The following is a 22,236-nucleotide window of genomic DNA, read 5'->3' on the forward strand; positions in this document are numbered from 1 at the left end:
TGACTTTTTGCATCTTTAAGATTTGAATTTTTTGTTCCCATGGAAGAAGTAAAGAAGAGGTCACTAGATGTTGCAGTGAAAAACAGTAGGCCACTTGGCTCACACAGAAGGAAGGAGCTAGGAAAAGTAAGTACAGGAGGGACTCTTGGTACTCTGCCTCCCCCAGCACTCTACCTGGAGTTCACTGGTGGAACACCTTGCAGAAATTCTGATGGTATCATCTGGCTGTTACCAGAACTGGCTTCAAGGAGGTTAGAGCTTCATTGGGAGGTTTTGGGGGTGGAGGGTATTTTAACATTGCTAAAAGTAAAACAGGTGGGTCAATTAATATGATAAATACTATTTTACCAAGTTTGAGAATCTATCCAAACTCATCATTGCACAAGTATTTGAACATCTACTAAGTTTGTTTTAATAAATACAGCACTATGTGAAGCTTGGGTCTCATTATGTCCAAGATTTTTGTGGAGATGGGATTTTACTTGAAGTAGAGAATATATAATCTTCAGGAAGATGCCAAGTACAGACAAAAAGAATATTTATACAATACTTTGCAGTTGTAGTTTAATAAACACTTTCTTATAATCATCTTTTTAAGATCCCACTTCTGTGATGTAGGTGAAGTTATCCTTATTTTTAGAGTTGAGGCAACCATGGTGTCTTGCTTAAAATTACAATTCAGTTCATGAGTAAAGGCAAGTTGTTCTCTCAGGAATATTGAAAAATTCTGAGGTTTAACTCCAAAGAGCAGTTCACCTTTTCCTGGTACACTGAGGCCAGTGCCTGTATTGCACTTCTGGAGAGGTTCCATGTTGAGAGCTAAAAGAAAAAGAGTCCCTGCTCAAAACTGAAACCCAAGGAGCCCCTTTTTAGATTAATTCCATTTGTCCCAATATGTTTCCATTTAATGCAGTTTTTTTGGAAGGAACCTGATTATTTGTGTTTGTTTAGGTACTGATTGACTTATCAAAAGAGGATCTGATTAAGGGCTTCTCACGATGGTAAGTGAGCTCTTTCATTTTATCACATTAATCTGGTACTTAAGACATGGTCTCCAGCAGTTGCACATGATCTTTTTCCAAAATTCTTCCTTTTTCAGTACATGTCAGCTTCTTTGCTTATCAAGGAAAGAGACACATTATCACCTATACTTAAGGATTTTCTGCCTATAGTTCTTACTTACTTAACAGACCTCTCTCTATAAGCCCTAGTCTTAATCCCAGCTGGTCGACTTACAGAGGGATGGGTTCTCCCAGTCCCAGATGGACCTAGGCTAGCTAGACAAGGCTGCTTGTCCTGATGCTGGCACCACAACACACCTGTGATACTAACACAAGTCCAAACCCAACTGTTTTACAGGTACGAGCTGACTCCAGATGGGCAGCCCAGAAGTTGATGAGCACCCTTACCACCTTTATATTAAAATGTGTACATATGTATATTTTGTAATTTAAATCAGAACAGCCATTTGAAAATATATACATACATTTTTGTGTGAAATTTAAGTACATGACTGGATAATATTAGGAAGAGGTAAACATATATAAAAGTACTACTCTCGGTTGGATTTAGTTGTTGAAATCCAGAAAGAAATGTGGTGTTCATACCTAATAAATTATCAGAACCTCACTGGTGATTTTTTTGTAGGTAATTATATACCATATAACTTGGGATTTGCCCAAATGTATGTGTCAAAAGTGTCCTGTCTCAGACATAAGGGATGAAGGAGATCTGTTCCTGGAACAGCTGCCAGTGACTGACCAAGGGAAGACGCTTCTTTTATGGGAATAAAAAGTGACCCACACCAAAAGTGCCAAAAGCCAACACTACCTAAGCCCTTCTGGTCCTTCTGCCACCTCTGGTACTTTACTGCCTGGAAATTAGTTCTACAGTAGATAAAGGAACAAAAGTGTACTTTTCCAATGGCAACAATGTTATAGTGATATACCTAAATACTCTGAGTTAAATACTCCAACGTGGGATGGCCTGGCCCCAAACTCTAGCATGTGGCCTCACTTTCATAGGAAAAAGCAAACCGAACCCCGGGTCCAGGTCTGTATCTCCACTACCACAGCAGAGCTCTAGAGACTGCTGCAGAGTGTTGGTGCCAGAAGAAAGAAGCTTCTGTCTCTCTCTCTCTCAGATGGTTTGGCAATTCTATTCTACCTTTCTAAGATGGCTGTTTAAGTAACATTCAAAAGCAAAATATGTAAATTGCACAAACAAGTTCCTCTTTTACATTTCAAACTTTATACCACCAAATATTCTCATCCTCTCTGATGTTATTCTAGAGCTACTGTTGAATTTACGTCCTTTTCTCTTCACTCAGGCAACAGCTCCTGCCATCAGTTTCATATTCCCCTCCCCTCAGTGCCTTCACTGCTGCTTTTCTGAAGAATGGTAACATCTTAAAGTTTCTGTTATGTTATTCTCACTTATATCCATCATTTCCTGTTTTCTACAAGAATAAAACCCACTTGGGGCACCTGGGTGGCTCAGTGGGTTGCAGTCTGCCTTCGGCTCAGGTCATGATCCCAGGGTCCTGGAATCGAGCCCCGCATCGGGCTCTCTGCTCAGCGGGGAGCCTGCTTCCTCCTCTCTCTTTCTCTGTCTGCCTCTGCCTACTTGTGATTTCTCTGTCATATAAATAAAATGAAATGAAATCTTAAAAAAAAAAAAAAAAAAGAATAAAACCCATTTAATTTTGTCCTTTGGCCCTAACAATCTAGTCCCTAGTGTTTTGCTACTTTATTTATGTGCAGATGCTCTATTCCAGACTAGTCTATATATCATATCCTACCTACTCAAATCCTATCCTCTTCAAAAGCCTTGTCTCAAAACCCACCTCTTCTATGCCAGTCCACACTGAAATGGGCTCCCTCATCTCCTACAGCATTTACTGTCAATACTGTATATTTTTAATTTTAATAATTCCCTGCCTTGTAACATTTAATTTTTAAAAAGGCTTATTAGAGGAGAGGGAAGAGACAAGATGGCGGAGAAGTAGCAAGCTGAGACTGTATCAGGTAGCAGGAGATCACCTAGATAGCTTATCAAACCATTGCAAACACCTACAAATCCAACGGGAGATTGAAGAGAAGAAGAATAGCAATTCTAAAAACCGACCACTTTCTGAAAGGTAGGACCAGCGGAGAAGTGAATCCAAAGCAACGGGAAGATAGACCACGGGGGGGGAGGGGCCAGCTCCCGGCAAGTGGCGGAGGAACGAAGCACAAAATCAGGACTTTTAAAAGTCTGCTCCACTGAGGGACATCGCTCCAGAGGCTAAACCGGGGTGAAGCCCACGCGGCGCCAGCGTGGCCCCAGGTCCCGCAGGGTTATAGAAGGATTGGGGGTGTCTGAGTGTCACACAGCTCCCAAGTATTAGACCAGGGAAGCTGGCTACAGAGACAGAGCCGAGGAGTGAGCTCTCAGCTCAGGGTTACCTTGAACCAGTCGCAGACTGGGTGAGCTCGGAGCGCGGCCAGAGGCCAGGGAGATGGGAGTGATTGGGCTCTTTTCTCTGAGGGTGCACTGAGGAGTGGGGGCCCGAGCTCTCGGCTCCTCCGGGCCAGAGATTGGGAGGCTGCCATTTTCATTCCTGTCCTCCAGAGCTTTAGGGAAAGCATTCAGGGAAAAAAATCCCCCTAGAGCGAACCCCAAGTAGATTACTTAGCACAGCCCCTGGCAGGGCAATGTATTCCACCTGGGGCAAAGACGTTTGAGAATCACTACAACAGGGCCCTCCCCAAGAAGATCAGCAAGAACATCCATCCAAGAACAAACTCACTGATCAATGATAAAAGCAAAAAAAGGCATGGAAGATATTAGAGAAACCCTCTCTGGAGAGATAAAAGCCCTTTCTGGAGAAATAAAAGAACTAAAATCTAACCAAGTTGAAATCAAAAAGGCTATTAATGAGGTGCAATAAAAAATGGAGCCTCTTACTGCTAGGATAAATGAGACAGAAGAAAGAATTAGTGATATAGAAGACCAAATGACAGAGAATAAAGAAGCTGAGCAAAAGAGGGACAAACAACTACTGGACCATGAGGGGAGAATTCGAGAGATAAGTGACATCATAAGACAAAACATTAGAATAATTGGGATTCCAGAAGAAGAAAGAGAGGGGAGCAGAAGCTATATTGGAGAGGATTATTGTAGAGAATTTCCCTAATATGGCAAAGGGAACAAGCATCAAAATCCAGGAGGTGCAGAGAACCCCCCCCCCCCCAAATCAACAAGAATATGTCCACACCCCATCACCTAATAGTAAAATTTACAAGTCTTAGCAACAAAGAGAAAATCCTGAAAGCAGCCTGGGAAAAGAAGTCTGTAACATACAATGGTAAAAATATTACATTGGCAGCGGACTTATCCACAGAGACCTGGCAGGCCAGAAAGAACTGGCATGATATATTCACAGCACTAAACGAGAAAAACATGCATCCAAGAATACTATATCCAGCTAGGCTATGATTGAAAATAGAAGGAGAGATAAAAAGCTTCCAGGACAAACAAAAACTGAAAGAATTTGCAAACACCAAACCAGCTCTGCAGGAAATATTGAAAGGGGTCCTCTAAGCAAAGAGAGAGCCTTAAAGTAGTAGATCAGAAAGGAACAGAGACAATATACAGTAACAGTCACCTTACAGGCAATACAATGGCACTAAATTCATATCTCTTAATAGCTCCCCTGAATGTTAATGGGCTAAATGCCCCAATCAAAAGACACAGGGTATCAGAATGGATAAAAAAACAAAACCCACCAATATGTTGCCTACAAGATACTCATTTTAGACCCAAAGACACCTCCAGATTTAAAGTGAGGGGGTAGAAAACAATTTACCATGCTAATGGACATCAGAAGAAAGCAGGAGTGGCAATCCTTATATCAGCTCATTTAGATTTTAAGCCAAAGACTATAATAAGAGATGAGGAAGGACACTATATCATACTCAAAGGGTCTGTCCAACAAGAAGATCTAACAATTTTAAATATCTATGCCCCCAACGTGGGAGCAGCCAACTATATAAACCAATTAATAACAAAATCAAAGAAACACATCAACAATAATACAACGATAGTAGGGGACTTTAACACTCCCCTCACTGAAATGGATAAATCATCCAAGCAAAAGATAAACAAGGAAATAAATGCCTTAAGTGACACACTGGACCAGATGGACATCACAGATATATTCAGAACATTTCATCCCAAAGCAACAGAATACACATTCTTCTCTAGTGCACATGGAACATTTTCCAGAATAGATCACATCCTCGGTCCTAAATCAGGCCTCAACCGGCATCAAAAGATTGGGATCATTCCCTGCATATTTTTAGACCACAATGCTCTGAAGCTAGAACTCAACCACAAGAGGAAGTCTGGAAAGAACCCAAATACATGGAGACTAAACAGCATTCTTCTAAAGAATGAATGGGTCAACCAGGAAATTAAAGAAGAATTGAAAAAATTAATGGAAACAAATGATAATGAAAACACAACGGTTCAAAATCTGTGGGAGTCCCGAAAGGAAAATATATAGCAGTACAAGCCTTTCTCAAGAAACAAGAAAGGTCTCAGGTACCCAACCTAACCCTACACCTCAAGGAGCTGGAGAAAGAACAACAAAAAAAGCCTAAACCCAGCAGAAGAGAAATCATAAGGATCAGAGCAGAAATCAATGAAATAGAAACCAAATAAAACAACAGAACAAATCAATGAAACTAGGAGCTGGTTCTCTGAAAGAATTAATAAGATTGATAACCCCCTGGCCAGACTTATCAAAAAGAAAAGAGAAAGGACCCAAATAAATAAAATCATGAGTGAAAGAGGAGAGATCACCACTAACACCAAAGAAATACAAACAATTATAAGAACATACTATGAGCAACACTACGCCAACAAATTTGACAATCTGGAAGAAATGGATGCATTCCTAGAAACATATAAACTACCACAACTGAACCAGGAAGAAATAGAAAGCCCGAACAGACCCATAACCAGTAAGGAGATTGAAACAGTCATCAAAAATCTCCAAACAAAATCCCAGGGCCAGATGGCTTCCCAGGGGAATTCAACCAAACATTTAAAGAACTAATTCCTATTCTCCTGAAATTGTTCCAAAAAACAGAAATGAAAAGAAAACTTCTAAACTCGTTTTATGAGGCCAGCATCACCTTGATCCCAAAACCAGACAAGGATCCTATCAAAAAGAGAATTACAGACCAACATCCTTCATGAACACAGATGCGAAAATTCTCATCAAAATACTAGCCAATAGGATTCAACAGTACATTAAAAGGATTATTCACCACGACTAAGTGGGATTTATTCCAGGGCTACAAGGCTGGTTCGACATCCGCAAATCAAACAATGTGATACAACACATCAATAAAAGAAAGAGCAAGAACCATATGATACTCTCAATAGATGCTGAAAAAGCATTTGACAAAGTACAGCATCCCTTCCTGATCAAAACCCTTCAAAGTGTAGGGATAGAGGGCACATACCTCAATATTATCAAAGCCATCTATGAAAAACCCACTGCAAATATCATTCTCAATGGAGAAAAACTGAAAGCTTTTCTGCTAAGGTCAGGAACACGGCAGGGATGTCCATTATCACCACTGCTATTCAACATAGTATTAGACGTCCTAGCCTCAGCAATCAGACAACAAAAGGAAATTAAAGGCATCCAAATTGGCAAAGAAGAAGTCAAACTATCACTCTTCGCAGATGATATGGTACTCCATGTGGAAAACCCAAAAGACTCCACTCCAAAACTGCTAGAACTTGTACAGGAATTTAGTAAAGTGTCCGGATATAAAATCAATGCACAGAAATCCATTACATTTCTTTACACCAACAACAAGACAGAAGAAAGAGAAATTAGGGAGTCAATCCCATTCACAATTGCACCCAAAACCATAAGATACCTAGGAATAAACCTAACCAAAGAGGCTAAGAATCTATACTCAGAAAACTATAAAGTACTCATGAAAAGAAATTGAGGAAGACACAAAGAAATAGAAAAATGTTCCATGCTCCTGGATTGGAAGAACAAATATTGTGAAAATGTCTATGCTACCTAAAGCAATCTACACATTTAATGCAATCCCTATCAAAATCCCACATATTTTTTTCAAAGAAATGGAACAAATAATCCTAAAATTTATATGGAACCAGAAAAGACCTTGAATAGCCAAAGGAATAATGGGGGAAAAAAAAAAAGCAAAAGTTGGCGGCATCACAATTCTGGACTTCAAGCTCTATTACAAAGCTGTCATCATCAAGACAGCATGGTACTGGCACAAAAACAGACACATAGATCAATGGAACAGAATAGAGAGCCCAGAAATAGACCCTCAACTCTATGGTCAACTAATCTTCGTCAAAGCAGGAAAGAATGTCCAATGGAAAAAAGACAGCCTTTTCAATAAATGGTGTTGGGAAAATTGGACGGCCACATGCAGAAAGATGAAATTGGACCATTTCCTTACACCACACATGAAAACAGACTCAAAATAGATGAAGGACCTCAATATGAGAAAGGAATCCATCAAAATCCTTGAGGAGAACATAGGCAGCAACCTCTTCAACCTCAGCCGCAGCAACGTCTTCCTAGGAACATCGCCAAAGGCAAGGGAAGCAAGGGCAAAAATGAACTATCAGGATTTCATCAAGATCAAAAGCTTTTGCACAGCAAAGGAAACAGTTAACAAAACCAAAAGACAACTCACAGAATGGGAGAAGATATTTGCAAATGACATATCAGATAAAGGACTAGTGTCCAAAATCTATAAAGAACTTAGCAAACTCAACACCCAAAGAACAAATAATCCAATCAAGAAATGGACAGAGGACATGAACAGACATTTCTGCAAAGAAGACATGCAGATGGCCAACAGACACATGAAAAAGTGCTCCACATCACTCGGCATCAGGGAAATACAAATCAAAACCACAATGAGATACCACCTCACACCAGTCAGAATGGCTAAAATTAGCAAGTCAGGAAATGACAGATGCTGACGAGGATGCGGAGAAAGGGGAACCCTCCTACACTGTTGGTGGGTATTCAAGCTGGTGCAACCACTCTGGAAAACAGCATGGAGGTTCATCAAAAAGTTGAAAATAGAACTACTCTCTACGGCCCAGCAATTGCACTACTGGGTATTTACCCTAAAGATACAAACGTAGTGATCCAAAGGGGCACGTGCACCCGAATGTTTATAGCAGTAATGTCTACAATAGCCAAACTATGGAAAGAACCTAGATTCATCAACAGATGAATGGATAAAGAAGATGTGATACACACACACACACACACACACACACACACACACACACAGGAATACTATGCAGCCATCAAAAGAAATGAAATCTTGCCATTTGTGATGATGTGGATGGAACTAGAGGGTATCATGCTTAGTGAAATAAGTCAATCGGAGAAAGACAACTATCCTATGATCTCCCTGATATGAGGAAGTGGAGATGCAACGTGGGGGGTTAGGAGAGTAGGAGAAGAATAAATGAAACAAGATAGGATCAGGAGGGAGACAAACCATAAGTGACTCTTAATCTCACAAAACAAACTGATGGTTGCTGGGGGGAGGGGGGTCGGGAGAGCAGGGTGAGGTTATGGACATTGGGGAGGGTAAGTGCTATGGTGAGTGCAGTGAAGTGTGTAGACCTGGCAATGCACAGACCTGTACCCCTGGGGATAAAAATATATGTTTATAAAAAATTTTTAAAAATAAAAAAGAAGGCTTATTAGATTATCTATGAAGGTCACACACTAAGAACTACTCATATTTGAATTTTAATGTTTCTGTTTACTGTCCTTCCAGCTGAACTAAGTTATTGTAACTGACTTTTCAACCCCCATCATCCAAGACTATCCTAAGTACATGGAAGATGTGTAATAAAATTTGTTTCTGCTAAGATTTCTATTTTGAGTGACAAGTTTTCATAACAAAATCAAGCAACTGATGCCTGTCCTGTCTACTTCACAATGGCCTTGCAATGTTCACTAAGTACATGTGCCTTGAAAATGGTAAAGCATCAGAGATGTATAAAGGAATACATCATGTATCACATCCTGAATATTAGCAACCCTAAAATAACTTCTGGTTAAGATGGCCAACAAGCGAAAACCTATCGTTCCTCTTCCAAACACAGAGAAAAACCTACTTAAACCATGAACAGCATTTATTTTAAACAGGGCTGATGAAGAAGTAACACAGGTAAATTTCCTGGTGATGGTCAAAGAGGAAATTTAAGGGTTGATAAGAAGCAGAATTTTAGTATACACTGACAGAAGCAAGGCTTGTGTAAGGGACAAGAAGCCTGAAAGTTTTTAACAGAAAACACCTTGGCTGCCAATGAGGATAAGGAGCTGGCTGTCAACAATGGGTGGAAACAGTCAACTCATCTGTCTTACAGGAACACGGGGTCTGAGGTTACACCCAATTGACTTGGTATAGAAACACCAAACCTTGTAACTTATGTGAAAACTGGTACAGAATCTACAATCACGAGAAGCCCTGACACAGGCAACCACAAAACTGGCTGTCAGGGTTGCCATGCCCATCCAGGGTACATGTGAGACCCCTGCAGCAGGTAATTCCCATTAGAAGAAGCTCACAGGCAAAATTATAAAATAAAATTGGAATTTAAAAAATATGAAACACATGAGAACATCAAACTGAAAAATGGTCTTGAGATGTATTTCAGTAAGAAAGAAAGTATAATATTCAGAAGTGGCACATGGGAAACAATGGGGACCAAAGAAATCCACAAAATGTTAACCTAAGTCTTGACTGCTTAGAAAATATAACAAGCAACCAAAAATTTTTGGAAAAACTGGTTTCAAAAACACAGTGGCACTAAAATGCTAGTATTAACATTTAAAAAGGAATAAGAGGCTGGTGCAGTGGAAAGTTAAAGTGTTCAGGTCCTTATCTTATTTAGGAATCTAAATATAGTTTTATATTTTAAAAATAAATTATAGATAGATTTGGGTCAGATACTACCTTATCACCTCTCAGCTCCAAATCAACCTATCTTTGTCCTGCTTTGATTCAGGGCACACCAAACTTGTGTCTTTGCCAGGGGGCTTGATGCTTTCCCAGTAGAAGGCATTGGAGAGACACCGCAAGGCCAGAGGAGAAAGAAAAAGGGGCTTTTCTTTTTTCTTTTGTTGTGCTGTTTTCCATGGCAGCCAGCTGGTTGTTGTGTGAAGGCTGTTCTCCGTTAGTGAAGCACCCCTTACAGTTTAGTTTTGGCTCCTGTCCTTGGGTTCCGCCACATAACCATGGCCTTCATGGTTCAACACCAGTAAGCAAGTTGGGTTGTTTTGCTCTTTTTTTGCCACAAGGAGGCTTCTTCCTATGGCCACTAAAACTCTCCTCAGTTTTCAATCTCAACCTAGTTGGAAGGCATTCTTCCAAATTTCACAATTTCTTTCTTCACTCTCCTTTATCCCTGAGGGTAGTATATGCTTTCTGCAGCTGCTGTTCTGTACTTCTTAGAGTCCTCTTTTATCCCCTTTTAAGGTAGTTAACTACCTTTTGCTAGTTAGCAATTCTTGTTTTAAATTTTCCTGTTTGCTAACTATGCAACGTGGTTTGTCTGCTAATTGGACCCTAAATATATATTTAAAATTTTAAGATAATTACTAAGATAGAGTAACAACAGAAAAATCAGCAAAGCTGTACTATAAAACTTCTAAATCAATAATGGAGAAAAAAAAGTAATAGAGAAAAAAAGAAAAAAAGAAAAAAGCACAGAAAAAAATGATAATTAGGAAAAAACTAAAGAAGATGGTCAAACGATCTCTAAATACATTTACCTTCACTATAAACCCACTACTAAAGCCTAGAATGCCAAATGATGCTGGGAAAACTGGACAGCTATAGGCAAAAGAATGAAACGACCACTTTCTTACATGATACACAAAAATAAACTCAAAATGGACCTAAATATGAGACCTGAAACCATAAAAGTCCTGGAAGAAAATACAGGCAGTAATCTTTTTGTTACTGGACTTAGCAACATTACTCTGGATATGTCTCTTCAGACACAGGAAAGAAAAGCAGTTAAACTCCTGGGAGTACATCAAAATTTAAAGCTTTTCGTCTCTTTATTTCTGCTCAGGTGATGATCTCAGGGTTGTGAGATGGAGCTCTGTGTTGGGCTCTGCATTCAGCAAGGAGTCTGCTTAAGACTCCCCCTCTCTGTCTCTTTCTTCTCCCCCTGCAAGTTCACTCTTTCTCTCTCTCAAAATAAATAAATATTTTTTAAAAATAAAAATGAAAATAAAAAATAAAAAAGCTTTTGCACAGCAAAGGAAACCATGAACAAAACAAAAAATAGCAACCTACCAAATGAGAGAACATATTTCCAAATTATATATTTGGTAAGGGGTTAATATCCAAATAATCTAAAGAACCTATACAACTTAACACCAAACAACAAATAATCTGATTAAAAAATGGGCAGAGGACCTGAACAGACATTTTTCTGAGGAACACATGAAGAGGGCTGACAGACACATGAAAAGATGCTCAAAATCAAGGGTATCTGGATGGCTCAGTCAGTACAGCATGTGACTGTTGATCTCAGGGTCATGCATTGGAGCCCCATGTTGGGCAAAGGTTACTCAAAAAAAAAAAAAAAAAAAAAGATGCTCAATGTTATTGATCATCAGGTAAGTGCAAATCAAAACTCTAAGGAGATACTACCTTGTAGCTATCAGAATGGCTAGTATGAAAAAGAAAAGAAGTAACAAGTGTTGGCAAGGATGTGGACAAAAGGGAATATTTGTCCACTGCTGATGGGAATGTAAGTTGGTACAGTCACTGAGGTTCCTCAAAAAATTAAAAGTAGAGGGGAGCCTGGGTGGCTCAGTGGGTTAAGCCTCTGCCTTTGGCTTGGGTCATGATCTCAGGGTCCTGGGATTGAGCCCCGCATGGGCTCTCTGCTCAACCGGGAGCCTGCTTTCTCCTCTCTCTCTGCCTGCTTCTCTGCCTACTTGTGATCTTCATCTGTCAAATAAATAAATAAAATAAGAAATAAAAAAATCTTTAAAAAAAATTAAAAGTAGAAATACCATATGATCCAGTAAATCCATTACTGAGTATTCACTCCAAGAAAATGAAAAGACTAATTTGAAAAGACATATGTACCTTTATGTTTACTGTAGCATTATTTACAATCATTAAAAGCAAAATTTTTTTAAAAAGCAATCCAAGTGCCCATTGATATATGGTATATAGACACAATATAATATTACTTGGCCATAAAAACAAATGAGACTGTGCCATTTAAGATAACAAAGATGAACCAATAGAGTTATTAAGGTAAGTGAAACGATTGAGGCAGAGGAAAGAAAAAACCTTATGATTTCACCTCTATGTGAAATCTAAAAAACAAAACAAAGGAACAGACAAAAAAAAAGCAGAAAGAGATCCATAAGTCGAGAGCAGGTAGTTGCCAGAGTGCAGAGGTTTTGGGGGGATGGGCAAAATGGGTGGAGGAGAGTAGGAAGTACAGGCTTCTAGTTAGGGAATGTGTATGTCACAGGGATAAAAGGTGCAGCATGGGAAATATAATTAATGGTACTGTAATAACACTATATAGTGACACATGGCACCTACACTTATGGTGAGCATATTATAATGCCTCGAGTTGTTGTATCCCTATGTTGTACACCCGAAACCAATGTAACACTGTATGCCAACTATACTTTCATTTAAAAAAACAAAACAAAACTGACTCCAGGTGATTAGATTCAATGTGAGAAGGCAAAACTGTACAACTCTAAGATAATATAGGAGAATAACTTTACAACTGTGACTAGAGAAAGATTTCATAAGACAGAGAGCACTAAACTATAAAGACCATACATCTCTATACTAAAATTGGGTTCTTCAGTTCACAAAAAGAAACTACAGTTGACCCTTGAACAACATGGGTTGGAATTGCATGGGTCTACCTACATGTGGATTTTTTTTATAATTATTATATAATATATAATAATATATAATATATAATAATATAATTATTATATATTTTATAATATATATTTTATAATTATTATTTTTATAAATACTGTGTAATACTATAAATGTATTTTCTCTTCCTTATGATTTTAACATTTTTTTCTTTTTCTTTTTAAGATTTTATTTATTTATTTGACAGAGAGAGAGATCACAAGTAGGCAGAGAGGCAGGCAGAGAGAGAAAGGGAAGCAGGCTCCCTGCTGAGTTAGAAAGCCCAATGCAGGGCTTGATCCCAGGACTCTGAGATCATGACCCAAGCCAAAGTCAGAGGCTTAACCCACTGAGCCACCCAGGAGCCCCATGATTTTCTTAACATTTTTTTCTCTATGTTACTTTCTTATAAGAGTACAGTACAGAATATATAAAACATATTAAATATGTGTTAACTGACTGCTTACATTATCAGTAAAGGCTTCTTTCTGGTCAACAGTAGGCTAGTAGTAGTTATGTTTTTGAGGAATCAAAACTTGTACACAGATTTTTGACCACATGGGGGCAGGGTGGCACCCCCAAACCCCATGTTGTTCAACAGTCAACTATATAGGAAAATGGAAAGAGGACACAGAATTGCAAAAACCATTTGCTATACATTTAACAGTCAAATGGCTCATGTCCAAAATACATAACTCTTACAAATCAATATAAAAAGACAGTCCAACAGAAAAATGAACAAAGGACATTACCTAAGCACTTCAAAAAAGAAATACAAATGGCCAACAAAGGAAAAGATGCTTAACTTCATTAGCAATCACAGAAATAAACATTACAACCATAATAATAACTCTATACACTACAATGGTAAAATTAAAAATGTGACTTACCAACAATTGGTCAGGATGTGGAAAAAATTTATACTTCCACCACCACACTAATGGTGGAAGTATAAATTGGTACAATCACTTTGGAAAATAGTATGGCATTTTCTTAAGTTGAAGGTAAGCATTCCCTATCAAAACTGCTACAATGTACAACCCCCAAGCTACCATAGCCTCTGTGGCAGTATACATTAAGTGTCTTCCCCTAGGGCCCAGCAATTATACTTCTTGGATATTGATTCCAGAAGACTTGCGCACAAGTGTACAAGGATGCATATATATAACAGAGAAGCTCACAACAGACAGGAACAAGAAACAACCCAAATATCAATTGCCAGCAGAACAGACAAACAGACTGTGTAATATTCATAGAGGAATACTAGACACCAATGAAAATAACCTGGCCCAACAGACAAAACATAGATCAATAGTATAAAATAATATTGAACCAAAGAACAAACACTAAAAAGAACATGATTCACTGTTTTTATACAGTTCAAAAGCATGTAAAACTCAACTATCCTGGTATAGGCATACACAAAAATGGCAAAGCAATTTATATATTAAAAAAAAAAAAAAAAAAAAAGGAAGAGACTAAACATAAGTCAAGCTAATAGTTACCCTTTGGAGGAAGGGACATGGTGGTTGTATTTTGGAGTGCTGGTGATGTTCTATATTTTTGATTGTTGCATGGGTACTCACGTATAATCATTCATCATACTTGACATTTGTGGTTTATACCATTTTTAGCATGTGTTATGTTTTACAATTAAAAAATTAATAAATAAATAAATAAATAAATAAGGAAAATAAATATCCAACAGCTATTATTTAAAAGGATAATCCCGCATTCAAAGTGAAATGCTTGAGGAGCAAGAGTTATTGAGAAGATATTATCAACTATGAATTTATATGTATATGTAAATATGTTTGAAATACATAAAACAAATTTGACAAATCCAGAGAAATTTCAGTATCTCCGATAAACTAACAAATCAAGAAGACAAAACAATGGACAGAAATGAAGTAGATTTAAACAATTTACTGGCAGTATATATCAAATAGAGATGAGGCGCTTTTTTTTAAAGCAACATGTAGAATATGTATAAATTTCATGACATAGAAAATTACAAAGAAACTCTCAGCACATTCCAAAGACTTGATGCAAAAAAACAAAACAAACAAAAAACCCCAAACCAAAACTCTGACTACGGAGCCATAAAATTAGAAAAAAATAATGAAGAGACAACCCAAGAAACTTTATATATTTTCAGACTTAATATTTCCAAACTCTCACTCCCAGGATGTAGTAAAAGAAACCAAATTTACCCTTCTACCTCTACCAACCAGAACCCAAACAAAACAAAGAACAAAGTATATGAAACAGTTTTCAAGACACTGGATATTAGGTATATGTCCATACAAAGATCTGAACAACATGAATCTTTATGGCGGTTTTACCTGTAGTAGTAAAAAACTCAAAATACCTAAAATTTCCATCAGTAAGTGAATGGATAGACAAACTGTGGTAGACTCATACAATGGACTACTATACAATAAAAAGAAATGAACTGTTAATAAATACAACAACATGCAAAAATCCCAAAATAATTATGCTGAGGGAAAGAGGCCAGACCAAAAAAGAAAAAAGCTTTTTAAAATCAATTGTATGAGGAGCGCCTGGGTGGTTCAGTGGGTTAAACCTCTGCCTTCAGCTCAGGTCATGATCCCAGTGTCCTGGGATCGAACCCCACATCGGGCTCTCTGCTCAGCAGGGAGCCTGCTTCCTCCTCTCTCTGCCTGCCTCTCTGCCTACTTGTCATCTCTGTCAAATAAATAAATAACATCTTTTAAAAATAAATAAATAAAATCAATTGTATGATTCCATTTACATGAAATCCCATAAAATGCAAATGAGTCTATAGTGAGGGAGAGCAGATCAATTGTTGCTTACGAGTAGGAGGGTGCTGGGTTGGATTACCAAGGGCAAAGAGATAACTTTTGGAGAGATAGGTATGTTCAGTATTTTGATTGTGGTGATGGTTTCACAGGTATATATGTGTGTGTATTAGAATTTATTAAATAGTATAGTTTAAATACATATAGCTTCTTAGTCAATTATTTATCAATTAAAATGTTTAAAAAGGAGCTAAACAATAACTGCAGTACTTATATTTTCAATAAATAAAACTGGATAAAAGTAGATCTAACAGAGAGAATCTGCAGTTCTTCCTCCAGTGACCCTCCAAAAAAACTCTGAGGCCTCGAGGAAGAGTCTGAAAACCTGTTTTAAACTAAGAGCTAACCAGAGGCTCTTAAACTAGCTAACAGAATTTAAATTAACATAATTTTTAAATTACATTTCTTCCTTTCATATAATGTTAGATTTACCAACTGCCTCATAGCAATTTCTTGGAGTAATCTAATCAACTCAGAGTATTTACATTATTGAGTACCCAATCACTTTTTCTACTTAACCCTCAAAGACACAGATTCTTTCACAAATTCTGGGCTAGAGTTTAGAAATATAACTGCAGCCTAGCAAAACAATTTAAAGAATTTTAAATCTAGTCTGCTACTTATAAAAGAATGGGGGGGGGTATAGTAACATTGGTCCCTTAAAAAATCAGACTGAATATTGAGAACAGAGAAGCAGCAGAAGGCAGCAAGGAAAGTATTCTCACATAAAATAAAATGCAGCAAGGCTCGGCCTTGTAAGAAAATATGATTCATTATTTGTGCATAATATAAATAAGTCACTGAGGACACTTATATTTGGAAATTCTTCACAAAAACTTTATTTAAGATTTCATGTCCTTATAAAAAGTATATTACATCAAGATTGTAAAAAGATATTTTAAATGAGAGACTACTATCTGCTCATTTATATTACCTCATAATTCATTTCCTATCCTAACACAATGATAAAACATTTTTTCCTTCATCCTTTTCTTCCTCCTGCTTTGAAAAGGCAGTGCCCTGAGGGTTATCTTAACAGAATGTGCCATTTCCTTGCCAGGAAGCAGAAGGTTCTTATTGGCTGAATTCAAGAGAGCCACAGGCAATCCTTGTTCCCAGAATCAAAAAGGTCACTAAAACCTCAACCTAAATACAACCTTTTTATTATCTGCAATCTGAGTTTCTGTTTTACTCATACACTACACTTTAAAACAGTCTTAAACTTTAAGCACTGAAGAAATGCTTACCACTTTAGCTTACAATGTTTTCTATATAAGAATCTCAAAGTTAATGAAAATATAGATGGGAAGGACCCAATACTAAGAAGGGGATGAATTCTGAGAGTAAATACATTTATAACCTTTATCTCAAAGCAAGATCCTACAAAATACTCAGAATGGTAAGAATGCAATTTACACAGTAAAAATGATTTGATTTGTTTTCAGTATGAAAGTATTTTTAATTTCTTTACTGCAGGTACAATGGCATCCAAGTCATCAATTTCTGTAACAGAAAAACAAGAATAAGAAAAGAGTAGCTTTATCTAGTGATAGGCTCAGATGAAATGAGAATTTCTAAGCAAAGCAAATCTCAAATGCAAAGGCAACACTAGCACTTTAATGCATGTGAAATTTTTCTCTAATGGTGATAATAAGAGTGTCACTGATTCAGACACAGTTGCTTCACAGGGCATCTGTTTGTAAAGCTACCATATACCTTCAAGTATCCTCTGACTCTGATATTAATCTCATCAGCAGTGTGCCCTTATTAAGCAATCCTACTGGCCACGTTTGTGATGTTATTGCCGCTTTAAATCTATGTAATTACATGGGTGAGCCCACGTGGTGAAATCCTGGGTAAAAGCTGTCTCTGTTCTGGGTCCCATCTGAGCACTTAATGATTTTTTCTCACAGAAGGTAGTCCTCTCCTTAATTCTACTGGAAAAATTTCTCATTAGCAGGATCATTCATAGGTCTACCTTTTTAGGATGAAACACATTTACCTAGTAAAAAGTGTGAGGCAAAGTACAAATCTCAGATGCAACGTATTGTAGAGCTTAGGCTGGTCCAGTTTACGAGATCAACTAGTTCGGGTTCTTCTCTGCCAGATTATTTGTGAATTTGATTTCTCTTTCTGAAACTGTCTTCTTACACTCAGCCTGTTAAATTCACTGTCTGTAAGCTTTTGGACGCTGAATAAACAAGGTCCTTTTCTCCCCTACAAGTGACAGCGGCAAGTTCTCTAGATTCTTACCATTGTTTTCTACCTTATTCTGATAGGCCACAGTTTATAAACTCATTTTCCTCTATATAAAACATGCTTCCTTAGATTCCACCTCTCTTCTTCCATGTTTAGCTGAATTTTGGTTGCTTTTTTTAACCTAAACGTATAGCCCATGCTACTCAAGCTCCTGACTTCAGTCAGAATACTTATCTAGATCCACTTACAAAGTGTCAAGATATCAGAAAAAAATATAAGCAAATCTACAACAGAAAATTTGACTCACACCTTGCATCATAATAAGATCAAGTTAATCCCTGAACCCCATTCTGAAATCGTACATGTATTCTCACTAAAAATGAGGTATCTGCCTTATAAATGAAACTTGAAAAGGATCTGAGCTAATATGAGAATATTCTCAGCTAATCACACCCCTTATATGAGAACAACAAAGTCCTTCTCCACATCTAGTATTCAGTTCAACATTCTGTAGTTGATGCTTAAAATGACATTTAGTAATAATAAACATAGTTATGTCTGCCAGATTTAACTTTCCCAATGTTAAGTGTTATTTTTAATTCCAGAATTTCAACTATGACATAAATACAGAGCTCATATGCAGGGAGACATGGCTTCTTGAAGTAAATGATCCCCCATGAACCATGCTGAGTGTCATAGTATCTGAGAGGAAGTTTCTGTAGAAGGATTCTAAAACAAGTGTTACCTGTGCACCTATTAAAATGTTTACTAATGAGAAGAACCTCCCTGTTTAACTGCTACCCCAAAGCATGTAAAATCACATTATTTTATGAAATGAGGGTCTTGGGGATATGAGGCAACACATTTCTACAATTTCATGTCTCATTTTAAGTTTAGCTTTCAAATTACATTTCCCCTTGCTATGTTCTTTTCAAATATATGCACATGCCTAATGCACAGTCACTGTCCCCCTTGCTTCCACAGTCTACATAAAACTGGCCACAAAACTTCCTTTATGTTTACCAGGGCAGGTATTCTAGTCAGATGCTTCTTTTCATTTATTCATCTTCTTACCAAATTTTAATTTACTCATTCCCTTATCTTCTACTAAACCTCATTTCCTCTTCTAATTTAATTTTATTATTATTTTTATGTAAGCTCTCTGCCCAACGTGGGGTTTGAACTCACAACCCCAAGATCAAGAGCTGCACGCTCTTCTCACTGAGCCAGCCAGGCACCCCCTTCTTCTAATTTAATTTCCTATGTCAACGAGGCATTCTTTAAAAAAAAAAAAATCTTTCAATTGAATTATATAGAAAAAAAATTCATCAGTGAATAAATCACTTTAAACCTTAAAGTGTTCTTAATAGTAAGATAAATTACTTTTATAGCCATATATAATCACACTTAAAATGAGAGCCTTGGGTCACTATTTTGCCTATGATTCCTAAGCAAATTACATTTTTTCCCCTTTAAAAGATAATACTAATAATAGAACCCTCAATCTGACTGAGAATACAAATGTATCTTCTCCCTTATACAGATTTATTTCTTTTTTTCTACAGATGTTTACCTTAGATTACTTCTTACCACCTAAGAAATTTAATTTGTATATTTAAAAAAACACAGTAGGTAAGTTCTATCTTTAAAAAAAAGGAAGAAAAAAAACCAAACTAAACACCTTCAAAATCATAAATCCTACAAAGATTTCTCATTAGGCCATGCCAGAGTCAGGGTTAACTGGGCCTACCCAGAGAAATACCATTTCTCATTTTACAGTTTCAAAATAAAGGCAGCCCTTAGCTCTTTCAAGGCTATGTGCTTCTCTTTTTTATAGACCAACCCCAACCAACTCTAATTACAAGTTAGCAGTATACTTCCAGAACTTTTAGTGTTTTTTAGACACCTTCTACCAAAACACTCTAAGTAAAAGCACTAATACAGCGACTAAGGAACACTCATCTCTCAAACCCATTGACATCTTAAGACTCGAAATTTAACCACTACCAACAAAGATCTTACCTAAGATTTCAAGTAGATCATTAGTAAATGCCTGAAATGCTGGGAAAAATTCCTCATGTTCTTCCAGTTTGTTGATAATGCTTTTAAAGAAAAATGCACAGTTTACACTGAATTTCCAACTTAAGGTTCTTACATCTGATTGAAATAAAACATTTTCAAAATGGAAAGAAATTTCCTAACTTCAATATAAATTTAATAATCATTTACTGCAATCCGTCCTTTTAAAAAGGTCTTTTTTCATCTAATATGACTTTTCTAAAAAAAAAAAAAAAAATTCTTATTATCAGTGTAAACATGTGTTCCAAAGTTATATTTATTTAACATTCCTAATGTGGAAAGCTTGAGAATTTTTAAAAGACCTTCCTTTTTTTTTTTTTTTAATATTTTTATTTATTTATTTGACAGGGAGATAGAGAGAGAGCACATGTAGACAGAGCAGCAGGCAGAGGGAGAAGAAGAAGCAGGCTCTCTGCTGAGCAGGGAGCCCAATGTGGGGCTCGATCCCAGGACCCTAGGATCATGACCTGAGCGGAAGGCAGACACTTAACTGACTGAGCCACCCACACGCCCCAAGAGATCTTGCTTTTTAACATTTTCTAAAAATTGTTTTTCATATCCTGTATCTTATTAAACTTAATGTAATGTGGGAAAGGGAAATGTGTAAATGTGGGAAAGGGAAAAAGACCAATAGTGAGATATATGTTCCTTTTAAAAGCATCAAGTATCAGAAAACTCAAGTGCCAGATATTCCTAGAAAACATGCGGAATATGTGGAATAGGTGGTATATGTATATATGTTACAATATAAAATTGAGGGGAGGTGGAAGAGTTGCTTTAGGTATAACTATGTTTCCTTTTTTTTTTTAAAAAATCAGGTTTTATTTTAGAGATGACTAGCTTTTAAAAAAAACTCCTTAACATTTATCTTCTAATCAAATAATACATTGTTAGCAATTACTAAATGATCTATGGTAGTATACTAAAAATAGGACTTTTTCATATATTCAGAACAATAACATGAAATTGCTAACAAGGTATGACTTTCTCCATATATACTTTCCCTTGGAAACATGCTTATAGCAATAATGCTGGAGTCCTGACTCACCCTATATAAACTTACAGGCCCTACAATCCCTTTTTATCTTGAAAATGCTTGGCATTCTCTCCATCAATAAGGTGTGAGACTATTTTAGATTGTCAAATTATTTAAAAGACGCTAACCCAAACAGGAAAGGTAAATAACTTATGAAGTTCTGAAAGTCTTTAATTTCACCAATCCAAGCACTATGGAAGATACTTTTTAAAATAAATACCTTTGGAGGTCTTCAGGTCCCAATACCTGCATAACCTGTTCATTCACATTCTCATTAATCAGTTTACACAATTTTCCAACTGTGTTCACCAACACACATAATGAGGATGAACTATCTGAAAGAGAGAAAGAAAAGGATATTTTATTTTTTTTAAGATTTTATTTATTGTGACGCCTGGGTGGCTCAGTGGGTTAAAGCCTCTGCCTTCTGCTCAGGTCATGACCCCAGGGTCTTGGGATCGAGCCCCATATTGGGCTCTCTGCTCCTTGGAGAGCCTGCTTCCTCCTCTCTCTGCCTACTTGTGATCTCTGTCAAATAAATAAATAAAATCTTTAAAAAAAAAGATTTTATTTATTTATTTGAAGAGAGACAAAGACACAGCAAGAGAGGGAATACAAACAGGGGGAGAGGGAGAAGCAAGCTTCCCACCAAACAGGGAAGATGCTGGGATCATGGCCTGAGTCAAGGGCAGATGCTTAATGACAAAAGCACCCAGGTGTCCCTAAAAGGATATTTTAAAAAAGAATTTCATCATCATTAAATCAAATATTTTATGCTTTAGTTATCCTCAGTTTTTTTACTTTTCAATTTTTTAACCTACTTTTTGTTTATTAGGAATAATTCTTTTTTAAAAAAAATATTTATTTTATTTATTTATTTGACAGACAGAGATCACAAGTAGGCAGAGAGGCGGCAGATCCCAGGACGCTGGGATCATGACCGGAGCCAAAGGCAGAGGCTTTAACCCACTGAGCCACCCAGGTGCTGCAGGAATTTCTTCTTCTTTTTTTTTTCTTTAATTTTATTTATTTATTTGACAGATCACAAGTAGGCAGAGAGGCAGGCAGGGGGGGGTGG

The 22,236-nt window shown here is 37.1% G+C and overlaps 2 protein-coding genes across 17 annotated transcripts in view; one reads left to right on the forward strand and one right to left on the reverse strand.

The window, feature by feature from the left end:
- Nucleotides 1-1,681, forward strand: part of ESYT3 (extended synaptotagmin 3) — a 48,837-nt gene extending 47,156 nt beyond the window's left edge. For 3 of the 5 annotated variants that reach the window (XM_059391001.1, XM_059391004.1, XM_059391005.1), the window contains 3 exons: nucleotides 21-126; nucleotides 952-1,001; nucleotides 1,360-1,681. In XM_059391001.1, coding sequence (XP_059246984.1) covers nucleotides 21-126; nucleotides 952-1,001; nucleotides 1,360-1,396 — 193 coding nt within the window. In that variant the 3' untranslated portion in view covers nucleotides 1,397-1,681. Of the gene's footprint in view, nucleotides 1-20; nucleotides 127-951; nucleotides 1,002-1,359 lie in introns of those variants that run through there. The other 2 variants (XM_059391000.1, XM_059391003.1) reach the window with 2 other exon arrangements.
- Nucleotides 308-22,236, reverse strand: part of CEP70 (centrosomal protein 70) — a 126,742-nt gene continuing 104,813 nt past the window's right edge. For 11 of the 12 annotated variants that reach the window (XM_059391016.1, XM_059391013.1, XM_059391014.1 and 8 more), the window contains 3 exons: nucleotides 21,379-21,493; nucleotides 20,066-20,145; nucleotides 16,666-17,347 (listed from right to left, as the gene is read on the reverse strand). In XM_059391016.1, coding sequence (XP_059246999.1) covers nucleotides 17,286-17,347; nucleotides 20,066-20,145; nucleotides 21,379-21,493 — 257 coding nt within the window. In that variant the 3' untranslated portion in view covers nucleotides 16,666-17,285. Of the gene's footprint in view, nucleotides 820-16,665; nucleotides 17,348-20,065; nucleotides 20,146-21,378; nucleotides 21,494-22,236 lie in introns of those variants that run through there. The other variant, XM_059391018.1, reaches the window with a different exon arrangement.

The sequence above is a fragment of the Mustela nigripes genome, chromosome 2 (genome assembly GCF_022355385.1).
Source record: "Mustela nigripes isolate SB6536 chromosome 2, MUSNIG.SB6536, whole genome shotgun sequence".
NCBI lineage: Eukaryota > Metazoa > Chordata > Mammalia > Carnivora > Mustelidae > Mustela > Mustela nigripes.